This window comes from Pygoscelis adeliae, unplaced genomic scaffold (genome assembly GCF_000699105.1).
Source record: "Pygoscelis adeliae isolate BGI_AS28 unplaced genomic scaffold, ASM69910v1 Scaffold359, whole genome shotgun sequence".
Lineage (NCBI taxonomy): Eukaryota > Metazoa > Chordata > Aves > Sphenisciformes > Spheniscidae > Pygoscelis > Pygoscelis adeliae.
The window spans coordinates 375,420-387,454 of record NW_008825553.1 but is presented as its reverse complement, the minus strand read 5'-3'; the positions used below and the strand labels follow the sequence as shown (position 1 = coordinate 387,454).

General features: G+C 55.5%; 1 protein-coding gene across 1 annotated transcript in view; it reads left to right on the top strand.

The window, feature by feature from the left end:
* The window catches only part of SYF2 (SYF2 pre-mRNA-splicing factor), a 54,027-nt gene that overhangs the window by 35,261 nt on the left and 6,731 nt on the right, over nt 1–12,035 (top strand). Inside the window, exon 3 of the mRNA XM_009332183.1 lies at nt 1,654–1,677. Coding sequence (XP_009330458.1) covers nt 1,654–1,677 — 24 coding nt within the window. The remainder of the gene's footprint in view (nt 1–1,653; nt 1,678–12,035) is intronic.

Genomic DNA, 12,035 nt, shown 5'->3' with positions numbered 1-12,035 from the left:
TGGATAAAAAAAAAGAAAATATTTCAAACATTCCAGAAATAACACAGGCAGTTCCTGAATTACCACCGCGTTAATGGAGACTGCTCCGCTGGCAAGTCACCGAAATCTGCCGTAATCCCACAAAAATCAATGCAGCAGTAGCGCTGCCAGCCTGCCATAACGTCGGCATCTTCTCGGACTCCGGAGCAGCGTTTCTTCGAGGATGCTCGGCTGCAGCAGCAACGGGGGCCGCGATGGTGAGCACACGCTCACCTCTCAGCCCGGCCCTGCGGCCATCACCATCGCCACTTAAAATCAAGATACGAGCGTTACCGCACCAAGAACCATCAGATCCAGGACCGAATACAGCAGGAAAAAAATCATGCAACCTGCAATCCGAGCGCTAACTCGCCTTTTCTACCCCAAACAAAGCTCTTACTTCCCTCCCTGGAGAAATTTTTGAGCCTCCCTTTCAGCAGGGTTAGGGCCCGTCAGAACGACGGCAGGACTCATTTCACAGACAAGCCCATCTCCCCTTACTTCTTGCCTTTACTTCAGACATGACCTTTTGATTTCTCGGGTAGAGTGTAAATTACATGTCGCCAGCATAAAATATTAAATCCAATTTATATTTAATTATTGATGTTATTATGTATTCCATAGTAATGGCAGCAGGAAAAAAAAAAAATCCACCCCACCATTAAATAGCTCGGTTGCATTAGCAGCTTCTTGAGGTTAGATATCTTCCTCCGTTCCTTCTTAACGGTAAGATTGATGGGTATGGGCAAGTTTGTAAATAGTCTTCCAGAAATATTTTATCTGATTATTGTACCTATAAAAGGGAGCGGGGAGGGGGGAGAAAAGGCCTTTTTAAACCGCTACTAATTATTTGCTCAGCTAAAGGGCAAACAGCTCGGCGAGCTGCGGGCATCTAATGCTCTCCAGCAACCCTACTGGAGGTCGGCAGCCCCAACAGCCCCCGTAGGCAGGGACGGGGCCATGGAAACCAGCCTGGGTTTAAGAAAAAAAAGGCGGTGGAGAACCACAGTGGTTTTTTCCAGCTGAGATTTAACCAGTATGTTAAACATGAGTTTGACATTTTTACTAAAATATTAATCAATTCTGTTTTGACTTGATTAAGCTAATTTTCTCCCCATATATATTTAATGTCAAAGCCACCCAAGGCGCGCAGGGCTTCGTTGCTTTGGTTTTGCTCCTGTGGTCCTCACGTGGGATGAAAGGGATTTATGGACATCCAGCACGGACCAGGCTCCCAGCGGGGAAAAGCTCATCCCACCACCCCAAAGCGCTGCAAGGTGGAACCACCCAAATCACCTTCACCACCCACCACGGCAGCTTCACATTCGCCGTAAGGCAAGAATAATTCAGTTTATTTCTGCAGTGCCCACGCCCCCTGCCAGCGTCCTCGGTTCCCCACTCAGCACAATAAAAACAGCATTATCCCCCTCACTTAAAATTCAAATCAATAGACCAAATGGAGAGAATCCGACTCTGAAAAGCAAAGAGAAATAATTCATCTGGGGACTGACAGCAGGCCGCTAAGTGCTCGAGTGTCACCGTGCTGGGTGACAAACTTCGGGACCGGCCAAGCTTCGGAGGCGAGGGGGAAAGTTTCTCCAGCCCAAGTACATCACAGAGCTGCTCCCATAAAAGAGCCTTGTTCAAACAAATAAGCGGGTTCCTTGATATCCTCCCCCCCCCCATTCAGAGGTTTGGCAGAGCCAGGGGAGCAGCTCAGCACGGCCCCGTACGCCGGCTGCAGATGATGCTCCAGCAGGAGCTGCTGGGCTGAACCTGCACATGTAGTGACATCCAAGTGCTCTGCAAGTTTCTCTCTGTTTCCTGAGCTATCGTCTTAAAAGTCAAAACTGTCAAGCACGTTACGTCAGTGTTTCAAAATAAAGCGCTCCCCCTTTTTGATGAAGGCTTTTTTTTTTTTTGCACGTAGAAATGCTTCCTTAGCAGCCTTGTAAAGCGGCCCAGAAGCCTTTTCCAGCCAGCCCAGAAGAAAACACTTTGAATTTTTTTCTTTCAGTTAGCTGAAAAGCTTTGCAGGTATTTCCAGGGAGCCAAATACAAGACTAGCTGCCGGCCACCCCATCCCAGCACTGCGCAGAGACACCCTAAAACTGCTGGGCCAGAGACCACAGGGGACGACCTGATTCCTCCTCTGCTCCCCAGCACCAGCCCTGGGCCAGGGCAGCCCAAATTTTGCTGCCTGCCAGCCCTTGCTTTTCCCAGGGCTCTGACACACGGGGACCCTGAGCGTATCATGGGGTATTTCAGCATCACGACAGCTCCAAGGAGCAGCAACGGCTTTTCAAGACTCACGTTTGCCAGCAGCCCCGCGGCAGTTTGCGGAGCAGCCGAAAGCCCCCTCCACCGGCTCTCCAGAAAGATGCTGGCGTGCAGCACAGCCACAGTCCCGAGCAGCCATCACCTCCCCTCCCTCCCACCGACTGCAGCTCATTAAGCCCTAATTGTCTCCACCCCGTCCCGCTGGAGCTGCCTTGTGGGGCAGCTCAGGTGCCAGGTGTTTGACCCTGCCTCTTGGCACCCCCCAAATTGTGCCATAGCTCCAAACTGCGGGTCTGGGCTTCATTTCTGAATCCACAGGACCCCCAAAGGGACTTAAGAAGGGGCCAGACTGCAGCACAGCACTGACTTTGCACCCTTCCTACCCTGCCATGATGCACGGGAAAGGAAAATTTGCCCCAAAGGGAGCAAGGGGCTGAAGCTGCCTCCTGCAAGCCCAGGGGATGTGCTGGCTCCCGGAGCACAGGAGCATCCACCCATGCCGGGCAGCTCTGCAAGGGCTGCAGGGTCCCAGCGCTGTGGTGGGGCCGGAACCGAGGGAGAAAACAAGAATATTGGGTCTTTAAATTTATTTAAATGCTCAGGTCTGGACTTCTCCCAGGTTTCTGGCAGGATGGAGTGGCTGGGAATTTCAATGCCACAAGATCCCTTTGTGTCCCAGCGCCCGGACGCTCCCGGCGACAGCCCCTTCCCTTTCAGCAGCTCCTCGTTTCAAATATAAATTATCCCCCTCTCCCGGGGAGCTCGGCGAAGGCGACCCGTCTGGGGAGGCAGCTCTGCCTGCCCCAGGCTGGGCTGTGAGCGGCAGTGAGCGATAAGCGCGTCCGGCCATGGGAAGGCGAGCGATCGAGCATCTTCCTCCCACCCCACACCGTTGGCGGGGTCTGCCCAGCTCCTTGCACAGCGCAGCCTGGATCCAACCCCTTCACGCTTCTCATCACAAGTGTCCACTTGTTGCTCTTTTTTTTCTTGCTTTAGCTTCCCCCCACCACCACCCCCGGGGCCCAGCAGCAGGGCAGGCAACCCCTCCACTACACCATCACCCAGCCCCACTTTGGTGCCTCCCGTGCCGAAACCCTCCCATCCCGCTCGGCCAAGCAGTTCGTTATGTTATTTATTAAAGTAAGCTGTCATGCCTGGAGGATTTCTTTTCTTTGCCATATCTTTAGCAGTAAACGCCACTGGGAGAGCTCAGAAGGCCATGTCAGATCGAATCAGCTTCTGAACAGGCTTTTTTTTGTTCCTTGCCCCCCTTGATTTCGACCGATCCCTCTTTTCCATTCCCAGGAATGAAGCAAGTGCTGTGCTACACCCGTGCTGCTCCCGCTGCTACCTGGGCACCCTCAGCACCGCGGTGCCATCCATGCACCGGCCCGGGCACCCAAATGTCTTAATTACCACCCCCCTGCTAACAAGCATGGGCTTTTTATCCTATTCAATTACCCTCTGTGATGCCTAAATCAGTTCCAGTAGATTCCTCTGCCTGGACCTCTGATCGGGCAGCATCGATTCCCTAATCACGTTTGGCCACGTCCTAATCTCCACATTTACTTTAATGGACATTTATATATATGAATAATAGCACAGCCCATCATGTTTCTCAGAAATGCTCAGAGAGCCCCCAGCAAGTGCCGCGCACGGGCGTCAGGGGCCGACACAGCCCCGCGTCACGGACCCAGAGGGATTTCTATGCCTAAAAATACACAGCCTGGATTATTTTTTAATTTTTTTTTTTTTTAAAGTTAAATGCAACTTAAAACCATAGGAACATTAAAAGACAAGGAAAAGCATATTGCTCAGCCAATGCCAGCAATCGTATACCTGTATCGTTCTTCAAAAAAATGATATTCAATCCTTGCCTCTCCTTTTGGTTGAGCAGAAAGAAGAGCATCCACTTTCATTACCACCGCCGCGCCGGGCTGACGCCTCCTGCCAAGACGCCGCTTGTAAACAACAAGTGAAACAACTGTCGGGGAGGACTCGGCGTTCCTGCTCCCCTACACGGGCTCACCTCGGCCCCAGGTGGCCGGGAGTCTGAGAGAGGTGGTGGAGGGTGCACGGCTCCCTCCAGGAGCTCCGCTTTGGGAACCCGGCAAGGACAGGATCAAGCCGCCCGGGTTTGGGGGAGCAGCCAGGGAAATGCTGCAGCTCGGAGGGAAGCAAAAGGCAACCGGCCCCGGCTTGGGTTTCGAAGGGAGGAGAGCTGGCAAAGGGAGACGGATGGGGAGGCTTTAACGAGCAGAGCTAAACGCTCAGGGGGGACTCGTAGATCACGCTTGGGCTCAGCTCGGCCCCGCTGCAAGGGGTGAGCGCAGTCTGCATCCCGCTCGCTCCGTACAAACCCATCTGGGCTCCGGAGGCTTCCCGGGATGAAGACGTTTCCCCCTCTCCCGCCTCCTCGGCTAATTTTACTCCGTCTGGCCAGAGCTCGCAGCCCCTGGTTCTCGTTACGCCCCCCGCAGCGCACCAGCACAGGCACGCAGCATTTTTGCAAAGTTACAGGGTAGCAGAAATATCCTTGTTTTGTTTTTCCTTTGGCCACTCTGTCGCGCTTCCAAAGTTGGGAAAAAATTACGAAGTAGCAAGAGGGGAAAAAAAAAAGCACCCCACAAACCCAACCAACACAGATTAGACAAATGCATAAATAACCTCTGTTCTTTGGGGGTTGATCACGCTCCAGAGCGGAAGAAGGGGGAGGACAGAAGGAGGGAAGAAATTCAAAATCTAAAAAATTGGAGTTTGTTTATTAAAAAAAAAAAAAGCCCAAACCCGCACACGCGGTGACGCCAGCCCCGGCCAGCCCGTCATGCTCCATCCCGGCGGAGACGACCCGCCCCACCACCAGCCCCAACCGGGGGTCCCTGCCCCGCAGCGGGGGCCTGCTTGGGGGGAAAAAAAAATCCACATTTCCTTCTCCTTGCCGTTCCTGGCAGATCCGCCCCGGCACTTGCTTGGATGGGGCACAAGAGCACGTCCCCACCTCGTGCCACCACGCTGAGCCCTGGACGGGGCAGCACAAGGGAGGGAGACGAGAACGAGCTGAGGGTGATTAAGGGCATCTGGGAGAGACGTAAAACGTCAGCAAGAAGGAGAGCAGTGAGGTCAAAGAAAAGGGAAGGCACTGGCATGGGCAGGAGGGGGTCTGGCCCCAAAAGGAGGGCAAATAGCGCTGGTCAGAATGGCTAAATAGGTGCTTGGAGCTGTACCCGGGACAGGGGGCGAGCTGGCAGCAGCAGCAAGCAGGACCAGGAGCCCTTACCGGCCCCCGCTAAGAGGGTGGGCCCTGCAGAGCCGCTGGGGCCACGGCAGCCCAAATTTCTGCACATAGCACATCCGAAAAGCCACAGCCCCAGGTGCCGAGCGGGAACCTGAAACTGAGCTGCAGCGGAGGGAACCGGGGGCAACGCTCAAGCCCTCAAGGTTTTCATCGCAGCCCTTCCCCGAAGGGAAAAAACACGTGGGACGGAGGGTATAAAGCACAAAACGCCATGTTTTCCCCCAGAATGTAAGAGTTGAAGCCATCACACCCCTGGCTGCTGGGTGGAGGGGTGCAAGGTGGGCGCCGGGAGGAAATCGTCCCAGCGGCGGGTGAGGAAGCTGCGGGGCCGGGTCTGGATCCGGCACACGGTCCTGGTTAACACATGTCGCAAAACTGAAAGCCAAATGGAGAAGGAAACAGAAGGTGACAGTAAAGATACCGTGACTAACGGGATCTTCCAGGGCCAGTTAGAGGAACTGGCTTTGCCTTGAGGTGGTCGGGGATGTGCTCGAGAGCTACGGGCGGCCCTGCAGATACCATCGAAATGCCACCCAGGTGGTTACGAGAATGACAGATAAAGGCGGCCGAGCAGGAACAGATTTGCAGAAGTGACACCCTCCGGGGCTCAGCACCAGTCTTCGGCCGGGCTTGGTGGTTTCTCTGTTTATTCTCCCAGCGAACAGCTACGCCCCAGCTCCCACGCAGCCGGAGAAGCCTTCCCAAATCCAGCCCTGGACTAGCACCCTTTGAGGGTTTCCTAACCCCGACCGAGATTTCGAGGCAGGCAGAGCGTTGGTGCAGGGGTGCATGGCATCAGCATGCCCCTAAAATCCCCTGTTGCCAAAAAACCACCTTTGGGTCCTGCAGTTAGATGCCTTTTTACCACATTCAAACGCCCAAATATTTTTGCATCAGTGCATTTTTTGTTTCGTACATTTATCATCTTGCACGAAGGAGGAAGCGACCGCTCAAGGTGCCTCCCAAAACAAGGGGAAGGCATTTGCACCCCCCCAGCAAAGACCAGTATCCCCGAGCCCTCCCAGCACCCATGGGTGCCCCCAGGCGAAGGATGCTCTAGGCAGCTCTCACAGGAGCATCTCCCATGGGATGACTGCAGAGGACTGAGACAGACCATGGCACCAAAAGGGAGCGGACCCGAGCCTGCATTTCCCCACGGGACCGAACATCCCCGTGCACGAGCGTCGGCTCCCGGGTTTGATCCTCCACAAGAGCTGAGCAAACCCAGCTTGCTCACAGCCCCTCTCTGCTCCTTTCACCAAAGTTTCACCATATTAAGCAGCTGAACTGCATCATCCAAGGAGTGTCAAATTGGTTTTAAATGGTTCTAATTATAACCAGGAAGTTTTAAACTGTGTGGGTGGAAAGGAATGCAGCAGATTAATTTAATAGCAGTTACCACGGCACAATAGTCCTTCAATTAAGAGTTCTTTCTGGCTGGTTTTTTTTTTTCTTTTCCCTGTTAATAATAAATGTCACAAATGAGAATAGACATATTACTTCATCAGATGCCTTGGCATATCTTGTCGCCGAAAGCCTTTTGTGCAGAAATAGTAGCTGAAAGGGTAATTTTATAGGGCTTAGCACTCACTTAACACTTTAGGGGCCAAAATCAGGCCTCAGAAGAAACCCAATAAGCTGCACCTGCTTACATCCCTGCAGAATCTGACTCCGCAACCACAAAAAAACCCAACCCTCGTGTAGCAGCAGGGCTCTGCTATGGTGTGTCAGACACGAGCCTGGCTGGGGAGCATCCTGCTGCCAGTCGCTAGAGAGAGCACGGGGCACAGCGTGGGGCCGGGGAGCGTGGGGAGCTCAGCTTTGCACCCCCAAAATGCTCCCCCTCGGCTCCTTTTGGTTTTCCAGCCCCGTGAACCCGAGTCCTGCGCTGGCTGTGGGGTGGCTTTGCGGCGCACGGGAGGGAGCGGGACCCTGCTCCGGCTCCCCATGGTCAGGGAAGGGGCCGGCTTCCTCCCCTCTCCGGCTTTGAACAGCGTGGGAGTTCCTGAAATCCAGGTGTCGAGACAGGAAACAATGCATTTCCCAGCGCTGCTCTGCAAAGGGGGAGGCTGCGTGCGGGGCTCGGGGTGTCCCACGGGGAGCGGCCTGCACCCCGGCTCCTTCCCGGTGCTCGTTAGCAGACACGACGTACAGCGACGTCCGTGCAGTGATGTGCCCCAACGCACCGCGTCACCGACTGCTCCCTGCTCCGCGGTGAGCAGCAAAGTGCATCTCACATCTCCCTGGAAAAGAGACATTGTGGCCCCGTTTCTCTTCTTTGAACTTCCCTCATTAAAGCCATCAAACCCCAACCCTAATTGCTTCACACCTGAAACGCAGGCTGGGTTTCCAGCATCCCTCCCCAGAGCTGTGCAGCACTCCGGACCGCGTCACCGACTGCTCCCTGCTCCGCGGTGAGCAGCAAAGTGCATCTCACATCTCCCTGGAAAAGAGACATTGTGGCCCCGTTTCTCTTCTTTGAACTTCCCTCATTAAAGCCATCAAACCCCAACCCTAATTGCTTCACACCTGAAACGCAGGCTGGGTTTCCAGCATCCCTCCCCAGAGCTGTGCAGCACTCCGGGGCGAGCTCCTGCATTCCCGGCCATCCTCCCCTGCCTTTGCAATCCGCTTTTTCCTCCCAGGTCTCGGCTGCAGCCAGGTGCAGAGTTTCTCTTTGCAGCTGGAAGTTTTCCCCAGATCGGCTCCCAGCACCGTGGAGGGAAACCTGCCGGACCTTGCCCTGCCTGAAATAGCCTTTACCGTTCTTTTTTTCTTCTTTGAAAGGTTTATTCTGGTGGGTAATGAGGGGGGAGACCGCTGGGATAGGGGAAAACCACGGAGCAACCCAACCCAGGCAGTTAATGATGAGGGAGGATACAGCGGCTGCGGCCAGGAGACAAAAATACTGGGAAGAGCGACCAGAAGCATCTTTAAAAAGAAAACCTGTGGCTGGCAGGAGGGGCAGGGAGGCTCGGGGGGGGCTCAGGAGACACCCCGACACCTCCGGGCTCCCCAGGGCACCGGGCAGAGGATGGGGGTGAGGGGGGCACAGCCCCTCCGCTGGCATGGATGCCCCATGGACCCCCAGCACCTCTGGGTTTGCACCCAGGGGCGGTGTACTGGGAGAACTGGGAGCCCTGGGCAGAGCTGGCCCTTGTCCCCCCGGCATCGCCGATGAACCGCAGCTTGGGGGTGAGGTGCCTGCTGCTTACCAGCACCGGCTGCCCTTTAGTATTTAATGATGGCTAAAGTGGGCTTTCCACGCAGGGGGGCTCGCCGCGGGGTTACAAGAAAGCGATGATCAGACTGGGAGAGCTCGATCTCTGCAGCGGCAAAAATGCACGGGCCGGGAGACGGCAAGGCGGGGGTGAGAGGCGTCCCAAATGTTCGATGGGGCCCACATGGGACAGGGACATGTCCCCTGGAGCCGTAGCAGCGTATCCCTCGCCCAGCGCTTCCCCGGCCCTGCTCAGCCCCAGCCCTCCTGCGCTTGCCACGAGGTCAGCGCTTGCTCACGGTGCCCAGCAAGCCCATGGGAGCTTCCCTGCACACCGCCAAGTGCTGGAAAACAGCGAAGACTGACTAATATTCCCCAAAATCCGTCTTTGTGATTTGTGTTCACGTTTGGCCGATGCAATATTGAACAGATGCCCGGAGGGACTTTGGTACTTAAAAACAACGCACAGGAGGTAAACAGGGAGATTTATTATTTTACTTCTGTGGTTTTGAGATAGTTTATGACACCGGCCTAATAACTCACTAACCAAAATCTTCATTGATCGGGGGAAACGTTACGTTATCTTCCCTCCATGCCCGGAGAGACTGGTCCCTCGCAGCCACCCTCTGCCCCGCTGCCTGCTGGAGACGGATCCATCCCGGCACATCCCTGAGGCACAGCCCCATGTCCCACAGCAGGGAAACAAGCAAATCCCCAGTGTCCAGGGCAGCCTCTCGGGAACCCCGTGGTGCTGTGGACTCAGTATTACTCGTGCCAGGACCAACAGCAGGAGTGTTCCCTGCCACGCTGCCCAGCTCGCAGCATCCCTCTCTCCGGTCTCCTTCTCCCCCTAATTGCAACAGCGGGACCACAGGTCCCATCCTTCCCCGTTACAGCCAGCTAATTAATTGCCACTTGTCACATTCCCCCGGGGAAGCGTCCGCCCCCAGCGATCGATCCCTGCTGCTGCTGGGTTTTGGGAGCCTCGAAGGCATCCCTATCCCACAGGGACTGGCGGAGAACCAGCCTGGCACCTCCTGAAACGGCTGTGCACAGAGTGCAGCCCTGCGCCGCGGCACGGGGGCGGCCACGCCGGCGGGCGATGCTCGAGGGCAGCACATCGGCCAAGCCGTTTCCCGGCCAGAGCCCGGTGAGGGGAGAAACGCAGAGGCGAGCGCCCCGGGCCGCTCTCCCGCTGTCTCACACCGGCATATTTCTGTGATATATACTGTAAGTCTGCTTCATTTGAAATTCACGGTTAATGACTGAGGTGCTCTCATCCAGGAAACTCCGCGAGGTTCCGGCTTTTAAGGGAAAAGATGTAACAGGGCAGGAGTTGACAAGCGCTGCGGAGAGCTGCCCCGCTCTCCAGGCACTTAAGAAGTCTCCAAAAGAAACATCACCCCCCCCGGGAAGGCTGTGATTTATCGGCCCTTAGGGCTGCGAATCCCAAACCATTCCACCCCACGTCCCCCAGCCCATCGTCCCAATCTGAGCTACGATCCCGGACCGACGGGGTGTAACATGGACAGGGAAGGCTTGGGCAAAGCTCACCCGCAGCCCCTCATTTGGCCGGCACCGGGGACACCCAGCGGGACCCTCCGCGCGGTCCCGGGGGGAAAACGGGGTGGATTTTCCATCTTGCCCACCCGCTCGCTGCTAGCATTAAAGGCAAACCATTGCCATCATTTGAACTATATGATCAGGAGCCTAATTCAATACAATCAGGCTCATTCTTTGAGGGTTGAGCATTTAGCTGAAACCCTAAGCCAGCCCTGCAGTAATTTGGTTGGGGAGGAATTGATTTTGACCATCAGCACTTTCTCATTTTCAATCGAGTACGAACGTAACCAGGTTAATTTCTGTTAAGCGCATTACCCAGGTACTTTTTGCTCTCCAGCCCAATGATTATGTGTCTGATCTGAAAGATTATAATTGCAACCCAACAGGACACGAACAGTAGCCTGTGATTGAAAGGAACCGGACTGAAAGAAAACCTAAAGCCTCTTCTACCTAAAAAACAATCTTCATGTTTCCCCTCTCTCCAAATTTCTTCATGGTTAATGACTGCACGCAATAAAGTGGTACATTAGATCTGTCCAATAATTAAATATGCTCTGATTAATCTTATCTTCCAATACACTAGTATGTCGCCCATCTCGCTGGATTAATGCAGTTACTGCAAGTTTGATTCAGTCCTAGGCAAGTTTTAGGTCTGGTTTTCTTCTTCTTTACCCAAAGCAGCGCTTCTGCTTGCAAAGCGCTTCCCAGCGTGGTCAATCCCAGCACCCCACCGATCCCAGCCCCAGGGCTCCCGGCCACGTGGGCATCCCGGGCGCTGCCTCTTCTCCTGCCCCCAGTTTTCATCTCGGTGACAAAGGAGATTTGGCCACGGGTCTCAGATTCCCAGGTGTCGGCACACCACCGGGGTGGCACTGTAGTGAGCCGGCCCAGCGGGAGCACGGCGAACCAACCCCGTATGTGCCACCCATGCTCGCCCCTGTGGTTTCCCCCAAAATCAGAGGTGGGGAAGGGTCCCCGCGCCGCTGCCCGGCTGAGGATGTCCATCCCCCCGCCGCCACCACCCATCCCAAGGGCTGGGACCGGGATGAGCGCAGGCTTGCCTTGCCTCCAGCCCTGCCTGTACATTATTTCTCCTGATCATCATAACTTTCTTCCGCTTCCAAAGCACCTTTCATCACGAAACAGGATGGAGCGCGGCAGCTGTTGAACAGCATGGAGCTGCGCTGCACAGGCAGGGACGGGCAGGAAGTGGAAGCGGCTCCTGCAGCTGCTGGGACCGCGCAGGAGAACTGTACTCACGCCACCGCATGCCGGGGCCTTATCACATCCCCCAGCACGCTCACGGCTCCCTTCTGACACGCGAGAAGCCCATGTGGCAGGTTGCATGTGACGGCACCGATGTGACACGCGGCGGCTGGGGAGGGGCGAGCTCCCCTGCGGGACCAGGGGGAGAAGAGCTGTCCTTGGCCGCTGCAGAGCGTCGCCCCTTCCTGCCCTCTCCAGCAGCACCTACACCCAGCGCAAGGACCCGCGGCGCTGCAGGTCTGGCCAGCGGCAGTGCAGGTCCAAGTTGTGGCATCGCACATCTGGATTGTGGCGTTGCACACTCCAGCCACGGCACTGCACACCCGAACCACGGCACTGCACACTTGAGCCACGGCACTGCACACCTGAGCCATGGCACTGCACACCTGAGCC